This window comes from Salmo salar, chromosome ssa10 (assembly GCF_905237065.1).
Source record: "Salmo salar chromosome ssa10, Ssal_v3.1, whole genome shotgun sequence".
NCBI classification, from domain to species: domain Eukaryota; kingdom Metazoa; phylum Chordata; class Actinopteri; order Salmoniformes; family Salmonidae; genus Salmo; species Salmo salar.
Genome location: NC_059451.1, coordinates 2,018,952 through 2,039,860, shown reverse-complemented (window position 1 = coordinate 2,039,860; position 20,909 = coordinate 2,018,952). Strand labels below are relative to the sequence as shown.

At 43.0% G+C, this 20,909-nt stretch overlaps 1 protein-coding gene across 10 annotated transcripts in view; it reads left to right on the top strand.

Moving 5' to 3' along the window:
• The window catches only part of herc2 (HECT and RLD domain containing E3 ubiquitin protein ligase 2), a 283,800-nt gene that overhangs the window by 158,584 nt on the left and 104,307 nt on the right, over positions 1-20,909 (top strand). For all 10 annotated transcript variants that reach the window (XM_045687211.1, XM_045687213.1, XM_045687210.1 and 7 more), the window contains 6 exons: positions 6,052-6,143; positions 9,464-9,639; positions 13,231-13,342; positions 15,002-15,083; positions 16,488-16,722; positions 17,169-17,346. In XM_045687211.1, coding sequence (XP_045543167.1) covers positions 6,052-6,143; positions 9,464-9,639; positions 13,231-13,342; positions 15,002-15,083; positions 16,488-16,722; positions 17,169-17,346 — 875 coding nt within the window. The remainder of the gene's footprint in view (positions 1-6,051; positions 6,144-9,463; positions 9,640-13,230; positions 13,343-15,001; positions 15,084-16,487; positions 16,723-17,168; positions 17,347-20,909) is intronic.

Here is a 20,909-nt window from a genome sequence, read left to right as displayed (position 1 = left end):
CTCATGCTAGTATTTAAATTACTTGGTTAGTTCCAGAGCAGTGTTATGTTAGTATTTAAATGACTTGGGTTGTACCAGAGCAGTATTATGCTAGTATTTAAATGACTTGGTTTGTACCAGAGCAGTAATATGCTAGTATTTAAATGACTTGGTTTGTACCAGAGCAGTATTATGCTAGTATTTAAATGACTTGGTTTGTTCCAGAGCAGTATTATGCTTGTATTTAAATGACTTGGTTTGTACCAGAGCAGTATTATGCTAGTATTTAAATGACTTAGTTTGTACCAGAGCAGTATTATGCTAGTATTTAATTGAGTTGGTTTGTTCCAGAGCAGTATTATGCTAGTATTTAAATGACTTGGTTTGTACCAGAGCAGTATTATGCTAGTATTTAAATGACTTGGTTTGTTCCAGAGCAGTATTATGTTAGTACTTAAATGACTTGGTTTGTTCCAGAGTAGTATTTAAATGACTTGATTTGTACCAGAGCAGTATTATGCTAGTATTTAAATGAATTGTTTTGTACCAGAGCAGTATTCTCATGCTAGTATTTAAATGACTTGGTTTGTTCCAGACCAGTATTATGTTAGTATTTTAATGACTTGGTTTGTTCCAGAGCAGTATTATGCTAGTATTTAAATGACTTGGTTTGTTCCAGAGCAGTATTATGCTATTATTTAAATGACTTGGTTTGTACCAGAGCAGTATTATGCTAGTATTTAAATTACTTGGTTTGTACCAGAGCAGTATTATGCTAGTATTTAAATGACTTGGTTTGTACCAGAGCAGTATTCTCATGCTAGTATTTAAATGACTTGGTTAGTTCCAGAGCAGTGTTATGTTAGTATTTAAATGACTTGGGTTGTACCAGAGCAGTATTATGCTAGTATTTAAATGACTTGGTTTGTACCAGAGCAGTATTATGCTAGTATTTAAATGACTTGGTTTGTACCAGAGCAGTATTATGCTAGTATTTAAATGACTTGGTTTGTTCCAGAGCAGTATTATGCTTGTATTTAAATGACTTGGTTTGTTCCAGAGCAGTATTCTCATGCTAGTATTTAAATGACTTGGTTTGTTCCGGAGCAGTATTATACTAGTATTTAAATGACTTGGTTTGTACCAGAGCAGTATTATGCTAGTATTTAAATGACTTGGTTTGTACCAGAGCAGTATTATGCTAGTATTTAATTGAGTTGGTTTGTACCAGAGCAGTATTATGCTAGTATTTAAATGACTTGGTTTGTAGCAGAGCAGTATTATGTTAGTATTTAAATGACTTGGTTTGTACCAGACCAGTATTATGCTAGTATTTAAATGACTTGGTTTGTACCAGAGCAGTATTCTCATGCTAGTATTTAAATGACTTGGTTAGTTCCAGAGCAGTGTTATGTTAGTATTTAAATGACTTGGGTTGTACCAGAGCAGTATTATGCTAGTATTTAAATGACTTGGTTTGTACCAGAGCAGTATTATGCTAGTATTTAAATGACTTGGTTTGTACCAGAGCAGTATTATGCTAGTATTTAAATGACTTGGTTTGTTCCAGAGCAGTATTATGCTTGTATTTAAATGACTTGGTTTGTACCAGAGCAGTATTATGCTAGTATTTAAATGACTTAGTTTGTACCAGAGCAGTATTATGCTAGTATTTAACTGACTTGGTGTGTACCAGAGCAGTATTATGTTAGTATTTAAATGACTTGGTTTGTACCAGAGCAGTATTATGTTAGTATTTAAATGACTTGGTTTGTTCCAGAGCAGTATTCTCATGCTAGTATTTAAATGACTTGGTTTGTTCCAGAGCAGTATTATACTAGTATTTAAATGACTTGGTTTGTACCAGAGCAGTATTATGCTAGTATTTAAATGACTTGGTTTGTACCAGAGCAGTATTATGCTAGTATTTAATTGAGTTGGTTTGTACCAGAGCAGTATTATGCTAGTATTTAAATGACTTGGTTTGTACCAGAGCAGTATTATGTTAGTATTTAAATGACTTGGTTTGTACCAGACCAGTATTATGCTAGTATTTAAATGACTTGGTTTGTACCAGAGCAGTATTATGTTAGTATTTAAATGACTTGGTTTGTACCAGAGCAGTATTATGCTAGTATTTAAATGACTTGGTTTGTACCAGAGCGGTATTATGCTAGTATTTAAATGATCTGGTATGTACCAAAGCAGTATTATGCTAGTATTTAAATGACTTGGTTTGTTCCAGAGTAGTATAATGCTAGTATTTAAATGACTTGGTTTGTACCAGAGCAGTACTCTCATGCTAGTATTTAAATGACTTGGTTTGTACCAGAGCAGTATTATGTTAGTATTTAAATGACTTGGTTTGTACCAGACCAGTATTATGCTAGTATTTAAATGACTTGGTTTGTACCAGAGCAGTATTATGTTAGTATTTAAATGACTTGGTTTGTACCAGAGCAGTATTATGCTAGTATTTAAATGACTTGGTTTGTACCAGAGCGGTATTATGCTAGTATTTAAATGATCTGGTATGTACCAAAGCAGTATTATGCTAGTATTTAAATGACTTGGTTTGTTCCAGAGTAGTATAATGCTAGTATTTAAATGACTTGGTTTGTACCAGAGCAGTACTCTCATGCTAGTATTTAAATGACTTGGTATGTACCAGAGCAGTATTATGCTAATATTTAAATGACTTGGTTTGTACCAGAGCAGTATTATGCTAGTATTTAAATGACTTGGTTTGTACCAGAGCAGTATTATGCTAGTATTTAAATGACTTGGTATGTACAAGAGCAGTACTCTCATGCTAGTATTTAAATGACTTTGTATGTACCAGTGCAGTATTATGCTAATATTTAAATGACTTGGTTTGTACCAGAGCAGTATTATGCTAGTATTTAAATGACTTGGTTTGTACCAGAGCAGTATTATGCTAGTATTTAAATGACTTGGTTTGTACCAGAGCAGTATTATGCTAGTATTTAAATGACTTGGTTTGTACCAGAGCAGTATTATGCTAGTATTTAAATGACTTGGTTTGTTCCAGAGCAGTATTATGCTAGTATTTAATTGAGTTGGTTTGTTCCAGAGCAGTATTATGCTAGTATTTAAATGACTTGGTTTGTACCAGAGCAGTATTATGCTAGTATTTAAATGACTTGGTTTGTTCCAGAGCAGTATTATGTTAGTACTTAAATGACTTGGTTTGTTCCAGAGTAGTATTTAAATGACTTGATTTGTACCAGAGCAGTATTATGCTAGTATTTAAATGAATTGTTTTGTACCAGAGCAGTATTCTCATGCTAGTATTTAAATGACTTGGTTAGTTCCAGAGCAGTGTTATGTTAGTATTTAAATGACTTGGGTTGTACCAGAGCAGTATTATGCTAGTATTTAAATGACTTGGTTTGTACCAGAGCAGTATTATGCTAGTATTTAAATGACTTGGTTTGTACCAGAGCAGTATTATGCTAGTATTTAAATGACTTGGTTTGTACCAGAGCAGTATTATGTTTGTATTTAAATGACTTGGTTTGTACCAGAGCAGTATTATGCTAGTATTTAAATGACTTGGTTTGTACCAGAGCAGTATTATGTTAGTATTTAAATGACTTGGTTTGTACCAGAGCAGTATTATGTTAGTATGTAAATGACTTGGTTTGTACCAGAGCAGTATTCTCATGCTAGTATTTAAATGACTTGGTTTGTTCCAGAGCAGTATTATACTAGTATTTAAATGACTTGGTTTGTACCAGAGCAGTATTATGCTAGTATTTAAATGACTTGGTTTGTACCAGAGCAGTATTATGTTAGTATTTAAATGACTTGGTTTGTACCAGAGCAGTATTATGCTTGTATTTAAATGACTTGGTTTGTTCCAGAGCAGTATTATGTTAGTACTTAAATGACTTGGTTTGTTCCAGAGCAGTATTCTCATGCTAGTATTTAAATGACTTGGTTTGTTCCAGAGCAGTATTATACTAGTATTTAAATGACTTGGTTTGTACCAGAGCAGTATTATGCTAGTATTTAAATGACTTGGTTTGTACCAGAGCAGTATTATGCTAGTATTTAATTGAGTTGGTTTGTACCAGAGCAGTATTATGCTAGTATTTAAATGACTTGGTTTGTACCAGAGCAGTATTATGTTAGTATTTAAATGACTTGGTTTGTACCAGACCAGTATTATGCTAGTATTTAAATGACTTGGTTTGTACCAGAGCAGTATTATGTTAGTATTTAAATTACTTGGTTTGTACCAGAGCAGTATTATGCTAGTATTTAAATGACTTGGTTTGTACCAGAGCGGTATTATGCTAGTATTTAAATGATCTGGTATGTACCAAAGCAGTATTATGCTAGTATTTAAATGACTTGGTTTGTTCCAGAGCAGTATTATGCTAGTATTTTAATGACTTGGTTTGTACCAGAGCAGTACTCTCATGCTAGTATTTAAATGACTTGGTATGTACCAGAGCAGTATTATGCTAATATTTAAATGACTTGGTTTGTACCAGAGCAGTATTATGCTAGTATTTAAATGACTTGGTTTGTACCAGAGCAGTATTATGCTAGTATTTAAATGACTTGGTATGTACCAGAGCAGTACTCTCATGCTAGTATTTAAATGACTTTGTATGTACCAGAGCAGTATTATGCTAATATTTAAATGACTTGGTTTGTACCAGAGCAGTATTATGCTAGTATTTAAATGACTTGGTTTGTACCAGAGCAGTATTATGTTAGTATTTAAATGACTTGGTTTGTACCAGAGCAGTATTATGCTAGTATTTAAATGACTTGGTTTGTACCAGAGCAGTATTATGCTAGTATTTAAATGACTTGGTTTGTACCAGAGCAGTATTATGCTAGTATTTAATTGAGTTGGTTTGTTCCAAAGCAGTATTAGGCTAGTATTTAAATGACTTGGTTTGTACCAGAGCAGTATTATGCTAGTATTTAAATGACTTGGTTTGTTCCAGAGCAGTATTATGTTAGTACTTAAATGACTTGGTTTGTTCCAGAGTAGTATTTAAATGACTTGAATTGTACCAGAGCAGTATTATGCTAGTATTTAAATTAATTGTTTTGTACCAGAGCAGTATTCTCATGCTAGTATTTAAATGACTTGGTTTGTACCAGAGCAGTATTATGCTAGTATTTAAATGACTTGGTTTGTACCAGAGCAGTATTATGCTTGTATTTAAATGACTTGGTTTGTACCAGAGCAGTATTATGCTTGTATTTAAATGACTTGGTTTGTTCCAGAGCAGTATTATGTTAGTACTTAAATGACTTGGTTTGTTCCAGAGCAGTATTCTCATGCTAGTATTTAAATGACTTGGTTTGTTCCAGAGCAGTATTATACTAGTATTTAAATGACTTGGTTTGTACCAGAGCAGTATTATGCTAGTATTTAAATGACTTGGTTTGTACCAGAGCAGTATTATGCTAGTATTTAATTGAGTTGGTTTGTACCAGAGCAGTATTATGCTAGTATTTAAATGACTTGGTTTGTACCAGAGCAGTATTATGTTAGTATTTAAATAACTTGGTTTGTATCAGAGCAGTATTATGCTAGTATTTAAATGACTTGGTTTGTACCAGAGCAGTATTATGTTAGTATTTAAATGACTTGGTTTGTACCAGAGCAGTATTATGCTAGTATTTAAATGACTTGGTTTGTACCAGAGCGGTATTATGCTAGTATTTAAATGATCTGGTATGTACCAGAGCAGTATTATGCTAGTATTTAAATGACTTGGTTTGTTCCAGAGCAGTATTATGCTAGTATTTAAATGACTTGGTTTGTACCAGAGCAGTACTCTCATGCTAGTATTTAAATGACTTGGTTTGTACCAGAGCAGTATTATGCTAGTATTTAAATGACTTGGTTTGTACCAGAGCAGTATTATGTTAGTATTTAAATGACTTGGTTTGTACCAGAGCGGTATTATGTTAGTATTTAAATGACTTGGTTTGTACCAGAGCAGTATTTATGCTAGTATTTAAATGGCTTGGTATGTACCAGAGCGGTATTCTCATGCTAGTATTTCCCCTGTCTAGGTGGCAGTTCGCTGAACAACCTGGTAGAGATGAAGACTATCAACATTAACCCCACAGACACCACTGTTCCTCTGCTCAATGACTGCACTGAGGTAACTTAAACATTAGCTACATTATCTAAATACATTAACCCTAAAGACACCACTGTTCCTCTGCTCAATGACTGCACTGAGGTACGTTCACTTAATTTATAGGGGCAATCTGGGATAGGGACATCCATTTTTAGACTTGTATATTAAATATACACTCAGTGGATAGTTTATTAGGTACACCCATCTAGTACCGGCTCGGACCAGAACAGCCTGAAGTCTTCTGGGCGTGGAAACGTTGCTCAATTGGTATCAAGGGTCCTAACATGTGCCAGGAAAACATTCTCTACGCCGTCACAAACCTGTACCGTTGACACCAGGCAGGATGGGGCCATGGGCTCATGCTGCCTACGCCGCCACCCACTTATACCGTTGACACCAGGCAGGATGGGGCCATGGACTCATGCTGCCTACGCCGCCACCCACTTATACCGTTGACACCAGGCAGGATGGGGCCATGGACTCATGCTGCCTACGCCGCCACCCGCTTATACCGTTGACACCAGGCAGGATGGGGCCATGGACTCATGCTGCCTACCCCGCCACCCACTTATACCGTTGACACCAGGCAGGATGGGGCCATGGACTCATGCTGCCTACGCCGCCACCCACTTATACCGTTGACACCAGGCAGGATGGGGCCATGGGCTCATGCTGCCTACGCCGCCACCCACTTATACCGTTGACACCAGGCAGGATGGGGCCATGGGCTCATGCTGCCTACGCCGCCACCCACTTATACCGTTGACACCAGGCAGGATGGGGCCATGGACTCATGCTGCCTACCCCGCCACCCACTTATACCGTTGACACCAGGCAGGATGGGGCCATGGACTCATGCTGCCTACCCCGCCACCAACCTGTACCATGTACCGTTGACACCAGTCAGGATGGGGCCATGGACTTACGCTTACGCCAAATCCTGACTCTGCATGACGCTACAGGATCCGGGATTTGTCGGACGAGGCACTGTTTTTCCACTCCTCTATTGTCCAGTGTTGGTGATGGCGTGCCCACTGGAGCCACTTCTACTTGTTTTTAGCTGATAGGAGTGGAACCAGGTGCTGCCGTAGCCCATCTATGACAAGGACCGACCAGTTGTGCGTTCTGAGATGCCGTTCTTCACACCACTGTTGTACTGCGCTGTTATTTATCTGTTTGTGACCCGCCTGTTAGCTTGCACGATTCTTGCCATTCTCCTTGGACCTCTCATCAACGAGCTGTTTTCACCCACAGGACTACCGCTGACTGGATGTTTTTTGTTTATTGCATCGTTCTCTGTAAACCCGAGACTGTTGTGCGTGAAAACCCCAGGAGGGCAGCCGTTTCTGAGATACTGGAACCAGCACACCAGTAAGATCCAGTCTGAAGCCATGTTGTTTCTCACCACTAAGATCCAGCCTGAAGCCATGTGTTTCTCACCACTAAGATCCAACCTGAAGCCATGTGTTTCTCACCACTAAGATCCAACCTGAAGCCATGTTGTTTCTCACCACTAAGATCCAGCCTGAAGCCATGTTGTTTCTCACCACTAAGATCCAACCTGAAGCCATGTGTTTCTCACCACTAAGATCCAGCCTGAAGCCATGTGTTTCTCACCACTAAGATCCAGTCTGAAGCCATGTTGTTTCTCACCACTAAGATCCAGTCTGAAGCCATGTGTTTCTCACCACTAAGATCCAGCCTGAAGCCATGTGTTTCTCACCACTAAGATCCAGCCTGAAGCCATGTGTTTCTCACCACTAAGATCCAGTCTGAAGCCATGTTGTTTCTCACCACTAAGATCCAGCCTGAAGCCATGTTGTTTCTCACCACTAAGATACAGCCTGAAGCCATGTTGTTTCTCACCACTAAGATCCAGCCTGAAGCCATGTGTTTCTCACCACTAACATCCAGTCTGAAGCCATGTTGTTTCTCACCACTAAGATCCAGTCTGAAGCCATGTTGTTTCTCACCACTAAGATCCAGCCTGAAGCCATGTTGTTTCTCACCACTAAGATCCAGCCTGAAGCCATGTTGTTTCTCACCACTAAGATCCAGCCTGAAGCCATGTGTTTCTCACCACTAAGATCCAGCCTGAAGCCATGTGTTTCTCACCACTAAGATCCAGTCTGAAGCCATGTTGTTTCTCACCACTAAGATCCAGTCTGAAGCCATGTTGTTTCTCACCACTAAGATCCAGCCTGAAGCCATGTTGTTTCTCACCACTAAGATCCAGCCTGAAGCCATGTGTTTCTCACCACTAAGATCCAGTCTGAAGCCATGTTGTTTCTCACCACTAAGATCCAGTCTGAAGCCATGTTGTTTCTCACCACTAAGATACAGCCTGAAGCCATGTTGTTTCTCACCACTAAGATCCAGCCTGAAGCCATGTGTTTCTCACCACTAACATCCAGTCTGAAGCCATGTTGTTTCTCACCACTAAGATCCAGTCTGAAGCCATGTTGTTTCTCACCACTAAGATCCAGCCTGAAGCCATGTTGTTTCTCACCACTAAGATCCAGCCTGAAGCCATGTTGTTTCTCACCACTAAGATCCAGCCTGAAGCCATGTGTTTCTCACCACTAAGATCCAGCCTGAAGCCATGTGTTTCTCACCACTAAGATCCAGTCTGAAGCCATGTTGTTTCTCACCACTAAGATCCAGTCTGAAGCCATGTTGTTTCTCACCACTAAGATCCAGCCTGAAGCCATGTTGTTTCTCACCACTAAGATCCAGCCTGAAGCCATGTGTTTCTCACCACTAAGATCCAGCCTGAAGCCATGTTGTTTCTCACCACTAAGATCCAGCCTGAAGCCATGTTGTTTCTCACCACTAAGATCCAGCCTGAAGCCATGTGTTTCTCACCACTAAGATCCAGCCTGAAGCCATGTTGTTTCTCACCACTAAGATCCAGCCTGAAGCCATGTTGTTTCTCACCACTAAGATCCAGTCTGAAGCCATGTTTCTCACCACACGCCTGGCACCGATGATCAACCCGTTTTGTCCATTCTAACGTTCAATAGAGCAGTAACTGAATGTCTTGATGCCTGTCTGCCTGCTTTATATTGCAAGACACGGGACTCACTGTCTGTAGGAGCGATCAATTTTCGTGAACAGACTGATGTACCTAATATACGGGCCATTGATTCTTGAAGAATATAACTTATAAATTAGCTCTACTGCTGTACCCCATCAGAACCCCACATTTAGGCTTGTTTTTAGTCCACTGTTTGTAAACAATGTAATTGTAAATCAAACACTCCAGCTTCAAAAGAGGGAATATGTTGTAATTCCTCAGTACCACGTAACCAGTGTTAACTGTGTGCTGTATTCTCTTCCAGTACCACAGGTACATAGAGATAGCCATCAAGCAGTGCCGTAGCTCTGGTATCGACTGTAAGATCCACTGCCTGGGTATCGTGGGACGGATCAGAGCAGAGGCTGAAGACCTGGCCACCGTGCCGTTCCTGGCTTCAGACAACGAGGAAGAGGATGATGAGAAGACACCTACTGGGAGGTGAGGAATGATTCTGTGTTTAAAGTAGTGCCACAATCCTAAATCAACCCCTAGACCATACACCCTAGACCATACACCCTAGACCATACACCCTGTGTTCTAGCAGCCTAGGATCCTCTGGGTTCTAGCGGCCTAGGATCCTCTGGGTTCTAGCAGCCTAGGATCCTCTGGGTTCTAGCGGCCTAGGATCCTCTGGGTTCTAGCGGCCTAGGATCCTCTGGGTTCTAGCGGCCTAGGTGCCACTCCATAGAACTGCTTAGATGGGCCTCCTGCGGTGCCCGTCTATAGAACTGCTTAGAGGGGGCCTCCTGCGGTGCCACTCCATAGAACTGCTTAGAGGGGCCTCCTGCGGTGCCACTCCATAGAACTGCTTAGAGGGGCCTCCTGCGGTGCCACTCCATAGAACTGCTTAGAGGGGGCCTCCTGCGGTGCCACTCCATAGAACTGCTTAGAGGGGGCCTCCTGCGGTGCCATTCCATAGAACTGCTTAGAGGGGGCCTCCTGCGGTGCCACTCCATAGAACTGCTTAGAGGGGCCTCCTGCGGTGCCACTCCATAGAACTGCTTAGAGGGGCCTCCTGTGGTGCCATTCTGAATGATGCAATAAAGGCAGAAAGTTCTATAAGTCTCTCCGGTATCTTTGAAAACATAAACAAAAAAATGATATCCAGAAATCGGTCAATTTCCGGCGTGTCCAACACCTGTAATAAAGTATCAGGAGCCAGCTTACATCGGTCACAAGTGTTATCTATTGGATACTTTTGCCTTTGACCAATGCAGCCGATGAGCTGTTTTAAATTGAATTACAGCATGTCTTAGACATATACAGTGCCCTCCACTAATATTGGCACTCCTGTTAAATATGAGCAAAATGGGCTGTGAAAAAAATGCCTTTGCTGTTTATTCTCTTGGTCTTTCATTCACAATATTCATAAAAACCAAACAATTTTCATTGTAGTCAAATGTAAAAAAATTAAATAAAAAATAAAAAAGTGAAATAAACATCTTTCTACGAAACATGTGCCACAATTATTGGCACCCCTAGAAATTCTTATGAGTAAAATCTAACTGAAGTATATTCCCATTCATATTTTATGTTTTTAAGTTCACCTGAGCGATAAGGAATACTTAAGTGGTAAGCCATGACTTCCTGTTTCACTGGGGTATAAATATGAGGTGACACCCAGGCCGAGTTCCCATAGTCATCCATCACAATGGGAAAGACCTGAGAATACAGTAATGATGTGCGACAAAAGGTTGTTGAGCTGCACAAATCAGGAAATGGCTATAAGAAAATATGCACAACGGTTGAAAATGCCCATTTCCACTATCAGAGCAATAATTAAGAAGTTTAAAACAACTGGAGATGTTAACAACCGGCCTGGAATTTTTTTGTGGCACACATATTTAAAAAAATATCTTATCATAAAACAAATATAAATGTTTTATTTTAAAGGTTATATTTTTGTGAATATTTTGAATGAAAAAGACCGAGGTTAAACAAAGATTTTCTTTTTTTCACAGCCCGTTTTGCTCATATTTACGAAGGGTGCCAATATTAGTGCAGGGCATTGCAGATGAGGAATGTGTTCTCTGAAGCATGCTCTGTCAAGTTTTGTCTGTAAATTGTTAACCTAAATCCTCTTCCCATTTGGTTCTTAAGAGAGTTCAGAGAATCCAGATTGTACAAGAACAATAACGTGTAGATCAAGCTTATGCCCCCTTTGATATAAGGGTTCACTTTAAAAAATACAATCTAGAAGGGAGGTAGGTGGGCGTGATGATAAGTGACTAGAATATGAAGATACCAAACTATACATTTGCAGGTATCTGAAGAAATGGTATCTAGGAATATTGAACTTTTGTACGAACTGTTAAAAATATGCAAAATCCATATCAATGTAAAAGTCGTTCGGTGAGGAGATCCCTTTTCCAGACCAGATATGAAATGCCCGGTCTGATAATGATGGAGAGAATGTATGGCAGACGTTGAAAATTCACTAAGACCAAACGATCGCCTGAAATGTTTCCACATTTTTAGAGGATGATTCACAATAGGGTTTTTAATGTATTTGGAAACGGGCTCAGCTAATTTTGAAAAGAGTAAGGAAGCTAAGGAGGTGGGGCCACAGGATGAGATCTCAAAGGCCGTCCATTTCGGACCTCTAACATCAGGGATTTTTGTCATTCAATATAGAATGGTTCATTAGCTGCCCAGTAATATTATTGAAAGTTAGGAAGTGCTAGACCACCCTGGGGGACGAGATCTTTGCAATACGCTCTTACGTATCCAAGGGTTTTTCATGTTCCAGGTGAAAGCAGATCTAAGGAGATAAACAAATATTTTGTCAGAAAGCTAGGAATACAATTTAATGAATATAAAAACATAGGTAATACATTCATTTTAATAGTGTTACTTTCTCTGTCTTTGGGCAGAAGAATTAAGTCGCAGCGTTCAATATTGTTTCAGGCGGAGGATCAATGGAGGGAAATTGGCTATATAGAGATCTTTGAAATTGTGTTACCCAAATTCCCAAATATTTCAATTTCTGTGTAGTCACTCTTGAAGGGCACATTACTAAAAGAAGTTTGCATTGCACAAGGATAAATGGACATCAGTTCACTTTTTTGTAGATGAACCTTATACCTGGATATTTACCAACTGTCTTTAGTAGAACCTGGATCTCTGGGATACCAGTTAAAGGGTCAGACATATATAATATCATGTCATCTGCATAGAGTGAGATTTTATGCTCTAAGCCCCCTCTTTGAATACCTTTAATAGTGGTGTTATTACGTATTGCAATGTCTTAAGGCGATGGCAAACAGCTGAGGGGATAGAGGACAACCCTGTAAAATAAAATAGATAATTCCACTCCACCCGATCAAACGCCTTCTCAGTATCAAGTGATAACAATATCTCTGGAGTGTCAGATGACGAGCAATTATAAAGACGTCTGATGTTGAAAAAAAGTGATTTTTAATAATAATGGATAATGGAGAGAAGGACTGAGTCAAAACGGCAGGCAATGATCTTAGAAAGTATCTTTACATCACAATTCATGCAAAAATGAACCACACTCAAGTAATTTTTTTTTCTTTTTCAGAATAAGTTAAATACATCCTTGTCTCGTTGAGAGTAACGAGTTTGAGGAGAATGATTCCTCAAATACGGAAAGCAAGAGAGGAGAATTTCTTTCAAGAATTCGCTCTGAAATCCGTCAGGTCCAGGGGATTTACCACACTGTATAGATTTAATTGCCAACACAATCTCTTCTACAGAGAACTGTTCTTCTAATTCAGCAGCTATATCAGGTTCAACTGTAGGAATATCTAAGTTCTCAAAGAAGGTGTCGAGTAAGGTAGCATTACCAGCAGAATACGAAGTGTGTAATTGTCAGTAAAAGTTATGAAAGCATGAACTGACCTCTAAATTATCAATACATTTTTATGAATTCTCTGATGATTCCTTCAGAGCATTTTTGGCCTCTGAGTCAGTAGAGATCACCTTGTCCATGTTTAGACCTTTATATCCCTGCTGGGTTAAGTTTCTTATTACAGACGTCTGATTCCTCTCTTTCTGTTCTGCTAGTCTGGCCCGTAAGAAGTCGTCAGGTCTGGAGTCTGCTGCCACCATCCGGACCAAGGTGTTTGTCTGGGGACTCAATGACAAAGACCAGCTGGGAGGACTGAAGGGATCCAAGGTACTGCTTGGTCTGCTTTGATTAGCCTAAAGTTCACCTTTCAACTTTATTTGCCATATAATAGCAAGGCGCATGCCCTGCCAAACCTGACGATCTCTTTTTTTTCCCAACCATCTATTTCCTGTGTTTGAGGGGTGCAAAAATCCACTTGTAACTTATAGTAAATCTCACTGGATTGATTGCGTTCATTTTACTCTCGCGACTCTTTCATACTCTTGCTTGTGCTTGTCGTTTTGTCCTGTTAATGTTACGACCACGGAAATGTTTTTTTTCATAACCTGTCAAACACCCCGGGTAATGGCTGATGGGCTCAGTGGAAAATATTGGCTATAAGGACGCTGAAGCTTCGCCTGGGATCGAACGCATTGTCTCGACACCACAAGAAAGAGAAGAGGGAAAAATAACTTTTTATTTTGATGGACTTGAAAAAGTTGAAATGTTTACAAATGAGATGCGCTGAAATGAAAACGACTTCTGAAAAGTAACACTCAGATTCTAGTGATATAATGTCTGATCTGGCAAACGATGTGACGTTTGATCTAGAGCCAAGCTATTGATTTAATAGTGTGATCTAGAGCCAAGCTATTGATTTAATAGTGTGATCTTAGAGCCAAGCTATTGATTTTAAGTGTGATCTAGAGCCAAGCTATTGATTTAATAGTGTGATCTAGAGCCAAGCTATTGATTTTAATAGTGTGATCTAGAGCCAAGCTATTGATTTAAGAGTGTGATCTTAGAGCCAAGCTATTGATTTAATAGTGTGATCTTAGAGCCAAACTATTGATTTAATAGTGTGATCTAGAGCCAAGCTATTGATTTAATAGTGTGATCTAGTGCCAAGCTATTGATTTTAATATGAAGGTACCCTGCTATCGACACACTTGTTGACTTACGCAACAGTAATTAACGAGGCCATCTAGACCGCACAGGTGACTGCAGGTAGGCCTAGACAAAGAAAGTTTTTGGTAGTTGCAGTCTTGTCCATTTATGTTTTCTATAATGAACAAAAATATAAATGCAACAATTTCAAACATTTACAGTTCATTAGAAGGAAATCTGTCAATTTAAATAAATTCATTAGTCCCTAATTTATGGATTTCACATGACTGGGCAGGGGCGTAGTCATGGGTGGGCCTGGGAGGGCACAGGCCCACCCACTGGGGAGCCAGGCTCAGCCAATCAGAATTATTTTTTCCCCCCACAACAGGGCTTTATTAAAGACAGAAATACTCCCAACACTTCACCTGTTGCGTTTTTATATTTATGTTCAAGTTTATATGCAAATGAGGCACATATAATTTCCTTTATTTGAACACAAAATATATAAACAAATATGAGTGCATTCTAAGAAAATAAAAAGTGGAACTTTACAATAAATTGAATAACAGAATTCCCACCAAAATCCCAGAGTTATTTGTCCATGTCAGTAAAAAATGATGTGCTATTATTCAGTCAATGTCGGATGGATTTAAAAAAATTCTAAAAGTTTGGAGTACCTCCAACACAGTCGGGAACAATGGATGCATTTCTTACAATAGTTTTTACATATACTGTACAAAACAAATATATAAAATACATGAGAAATGCTGCAGTTGAAGGTTTAACAGCTGTCTAATTCTTTAGTCTGATCCTCTGCATGTCGGTGCTCTTCCTACTCAGATCAAGGTCCCGTCCTTCTCTGAAACTCTCTCGGCCCTCAACGTGGTGCAGGTGGCCGGCGGCTCCAAGAGTCTGTTCGCAGGTCAGTAAAGACGCAGACAACAACAGATGTGAGACGTGAGAGGACAACGCCTGCTGTTGGCGTTGTCTGTGTTTCTGTTGAGAATGGTGTGTGTGTGTGTGTGTGTGTGTGCGTGCGTGCGTAACTGACTTACGTGTGTGTGTGTGCGAGCGTGCGCATGCGTAACTGACTTACCTGTGTGTGTGTGTGCGTGCGTGCGTGCGTAACTGACTTACGTGTGTGTGTGCGTGTGCGTGCGTGCGTGCGTGCGTGCGTAACTAACTTACGTGTGTGTGTGTGTGTGTGTGTGTGTGTGTGTGTGTGTGTGTGTGTGTGTGTGTGTGTGTGTGTGTGTGTGTGTGTGTGTGTGTGCGTGCGCGTAACTGACTTACGTGTGTGTGTGTGCGTAACCAATTTACCTGTGTTGTTCCAGTGACGGCGGAGGGGAAGGGGTGTGTGTGTGTGTGTGTGTGTGTGTGTGTGTGTGTGTGCGTGCGTAACCAACTTACCTGTGTTGTTCCAGTGACGGCGGAGGGGAAGGTGTGTGTGTGTGTGTGTGCGCGTGCGTAACCAACTTACCTGTGTTGTTCCAGTGACGGCGGAGGGGAAGGGGTGTGTGTGTGTGTGTGTGTGCGCGTGCGTAACCAAGTTACCTGTGTTGTTCCAGTGACGGCGGAGGGGAAGGTGTGTGTGTGTGTGTGTGTGTGTGTGTGTGTGTGTGTGTGTGTGTGTGTGTGTGTGTGTGTGTGTGTGTGTGTGTGTGTGTGCGCGTAACTGACTTACGTGTGTGTGTGCGCGTGCGTAACCAATTTACCTGTGTTGTTCCAGTGACGGCGGAGGGGAAGGGGTGTGTGTGTGTGTGTGTGTGTGTGTGTGTGTGCGCGTGCGTAACCAACTTACCTGTGTTGTTCCAGTGACGGCGGAGGGGAAGGTGTGTGTGTGTGTGTGTGTGTGTGTGTGTGTGTGTGTGTGTGTGTGTGCGTGCGTAACCAACTTACCTGTGTTGTTCCAGTGACGGCGGGGGAAGGGGTGTGTGTGTGTGTGTGTGCGCGTGCGTAACCAATTTACCTGTGTTGTTCCAGTGACGGCGGAGGGGAAGGTGTGTGTGTGTGTGTGTGTGCGCGTGCGTAACCAACTTACCTGTGTTGTTCCAGTGACGGCGGAGGGGAAGGTGTGTGTGTGTGTGTGTGCGCGTGCGTAACCAAGTTACCTGTGTTGTTCCAGTGACGGCGGAGGGGAAGGTGTGTGTGTGTGTGTGTGCGCGTGCGTAACCAACTTACCTGTGTTGTTCCAGTGACGGCGGAGGGGAAGGTGTGTGTGTGCGCGTGCGTAACCAACTTACCTGTGTGTTCCAGTGACGGCGGAGGGGAAGGTGTGTGTGTGTGTGTGTGCGCGTGCGTAACCAACTTACCTGTGTTGTTCCAGTGACGGCGGAGGGGAAGGTTTATTCGTGTGGGGAGGCCACTAACGGCCGTCTGGGCCTCGGTCTGTCCAGCGGTACCATCCCGATCCCCCGCCAGATCACTGCTCTCAGTAACTACGTAGTGAAGAAGGTTGCAGTGCATTCTGGGGGACGCCACGCCATGGCCCTCACCGTGGATGGGAAGGTGTTCTCCTGGGGAGAGGGAGACGACGGGAAACTGGGACACTTCAGCAGGATGTAAGTTATATAGGATTGCATCCCAAATTGCACCATATTCCCTAAATAGTGCACTACTTTTAACGAGGGCCCATAGGGACACCTAAGCAGAATGTAATTCCTCACATCACCACACCCTACATTAGATTGTAAGACTTTCATTCTACTGTGTACACTACGCTGGGAGACTTTCATTCTACTGTGTACACTACGCTGGGAGACTTTCATTCTACTGTGTACACTACGCTGGGAGACTTTCATTCTACTGTGTACACTACGCTGGGAGACTTTCATTCTACTGTGTACACTACGCTGGGAGACTTTCATTCTACTGTGTACACTACGCTGGGAGACTTTCATTCTACTGTGTACACTACGCTGGGAGACTTTCATTCTACTGTGTACACTACGCTACACTTCCTCCCTGTAGGAACTGTGACAAGCAATACATCACTTCCTCCCTGTAGGAACTGTGACAAGCCGCGCCTCATCGAGGCCCTGAAGACCAAGAGGATTCGAGACATCGCCTGCGGCTCGTCCCACAGCGCTGCCATCACCTCCAGTGGAGAACTGTATAGCTGGGGCCTGGGGGAGTACGGACGCCTGGGACACGGAGACAACACCACGCAGCTACGACCCAAACTGGTACGTACTAGAGACGACCCCACACAGCTACGACCCAAACTGGTACGTCCTAGAGACGACACCACACAACTACGACCCAAACTGTTACGTACTAGAGACGACACCACACAGCTACGACCCAAACTGGTATGTACTAGAGACGACCCCACACAGCTACGACCCAAACTGGTACGTACTAGAGACGACCCCACACAACTACGACCCAAACTGGTAAGTACTAGTGACGTCACCACACAACTACGACCCAAACTGGTACGTACTAGAGACGACACCACACAACTACGACCCAAACTGGTACGTACTAGAGACGACAGCTACGACCCAAACTGGTACGTACTAGAGACGTCACCACACAACTACGACCCAAAATGTTACGTACTAGAGACGACACCACACAGCTACGACCCAAACTGGTACGTGCTAGAGACGACACCACACAGCTACGACCCAAACTGGTACGTACTAGAGACGACCCCACACAGCTACGACCCAAACTGGTACGTACTAGAGACGACCCCACACAGCTACGACACAAACTGGTACGTACTAGAGACGTCACCACACAGCTACGACCCAAACTGGTACGTACTAGAGACGTCACCACACATCTACGACCCAAACTGGTACGTACTAGAGACGACCCCACACAGCTACGACCCAAACTGGTACGTACTAGAAACGACACCACATAGTTACGACCCACACTGGTACGTACTAGGGATGACACCACACAGCTACAACCCAAACTGGTACTTACTAGAGACGACCCCACACAGCTACGACCCAAACTTGTACGTACTAGAGACGACCCCACACAGCTACGACCCAAACTGGTACGTACTAGAGACGACCCCACACAGCTACGACCCAAACTGGTACGTACTAGAGACGACAGCTACGACCCAAACTGGTACGTACTAGAGACGACACCAGACAACTACGACCCAAACTGGTACGTACTAGAGACGACACCACACAGCTACGACCCAAACTGGTACGTACTAGAGACGACCCCACACAGCTACGACCCAAACTGGTATGTACTAGAGACGACACCACACAGCTACGACCCAAACTGGTACGTACTAGAGACAACACCACACAGCTACGACCCAAACTGGTACGCACTAGAGACGACCCCATACAACTACGACCCAAACTGGTACGTACTAGAGACGACCCCACACAACTACGACCCAAACTGGTACGTACTAGAGACGACAGCTACGACCCAAACTGGTACGTACTAGAGACGACCCCACACAGCTACGACCCAAACTGGTACGTACTAGAGACGACCCCACACAGCTACGACCCAAACTGGTACGTACTAGAGACGACACCACACAGCTATGACCCAAACTGGTACGTACTAGAGACGACACCACACAGCAACGACCCAAACTGGTACGTACTAGAGACGTCACCACACAGCTACGACCCAAACTGGTACGTACTAGAGACGACACCACACAGCTACGACCCAAACTGGAACGTACTAGAGACGACCCCACACAACTACGACCCAAACTGGTACGTACTAGAGACGACAGCCACGACCCAAACTGGTACATACTAGAGACGACAGCTACGACCCAAACTGGTACGTACTAGAGACGACACCACACAGCTACGACCCAAACTGGTACGTACTAGAGACGACACCACACAGCTACGACCCAAACTGGTACGTACTAGAGACGACACCACACAGCTACGACCCAAACTGGTACGTACTAGAGACGACACCACACAGCTACGACCCAAACTGGTACGTACTAGAGACGTCACCACACAGCTACGACCCAAACTGGTACGTACTAGAGACGTCACCACACAGCTACGACCCAAACTGGTACGTACTAGAGACGACCCCACACAGCTACGACCCAAACTGGTACGTACTAGAGACGACCCCACACAGCTACGACACAAACTGGTACGTACTAGAGACGTCACCACACAGCTACGACCCAAACTGGTACGTACTAGAGACGTCACCACACAACTACGACCCAAACTGGTACGTACTAGAGACGACCCCACACAGCTACGACCCAAACTGGTACGTACTAGAAACGACACCACATAGTTACGACCCACACTGGTACGTACTAGGGATGACACCACACAGCTACAACCCAAACTGGTACTTACTAGAGACGACCCCACACAGCTACGACCCAAACTTGTACGTACTAGAGACGACCCCACACAGCTACGACCCAAACTGGTACGTACTAGAGACGACCCCACACAGTTACGACCCAAACTGGTACGTACTAGAGACGACAGCTACGACCCAAACTGGTACGTACTAGAGACGACACCAGACAACTACGACCCAAACTGGTACGTACTAGAGATGACCCCACACAGCTACGACCCAAACTGGTACTTACTAGAGACGACCCCACACAGCTACGACCCAAACTGGTATGTACTAGAGACGACACCACACAGCTACGACCCAAACTGGTACGTACTAGAGACAACACCACACAGCTACGACCCAAACTGGTACGCACTAGAGACGACCCCATACAACTACGACCCAAACTGGTACGTACTAGAGACGACCCCACACAACTACGACCCAAACTGGTACGTACTAGAGACGACAGCTACGACCCAAACTGGTACGTACTAGAGACGACCCCACACAGCTACGACCCAAACTGGTACGTACTAGAGACGACCCCACACAGCTACGACCCAAACTGGTACGTACTAGAGACGACACCACACAGCTATGACCCAAACTGGTACGTACTAGAGACGACACCACACAGCAACGACCCAAACTGGTACGTACTAGAGACGACACCACACAGCTACGACCCAAACTGGTACGTACTAGAGACGACCCCACACAGCTACGACCCAAACTGGTACGTACTAGAGACGACCCCACACAACTACGACCCAAACTGGTACGTACTAGAGACGACAGCCACGACCCAAACTGGTACATACTAGAGACGACACCACAAGCTACGACCCAAACTGGTACGTACTAGAGACGACACCACACAGCTACGACCCAAACTGGTACGTACTAGAGACGACACCACACAGCTACGACCCAAACTGGTACGTACTAGAGACGACACCACACAGCTACGACCCAAACTGGTACGTACTAGAGACGACACCACACAGCTACGACCCAAACTGGTACGTACTAGAGACTTCACCACACAGCTACGACCCAAACTGGTACGTACTAGAGACGTCACCACACAGCTACGACCCAAACTGGTACGTACTAGAGACGTCACCACACAGCTACGACCCAAACTGGTACGTACTAGAGACGACCCCACACATCTACGACCCAAACTGGTACGTACTAGAGACGACACCACACAGCTACGACCCAAACTGGTACGTACTAGAGACGTCACCACACAGCTACGACCCAAACTGGTACGTACGAGACGACACCACACAGCTACGACCCAAACTGGTACGTACTAGAGACGACCCCACACATCTACGACCCAAACTGGTACGTACTAGAGACGACACCACACAGCTACGACCCAAACTGGTACGTACTA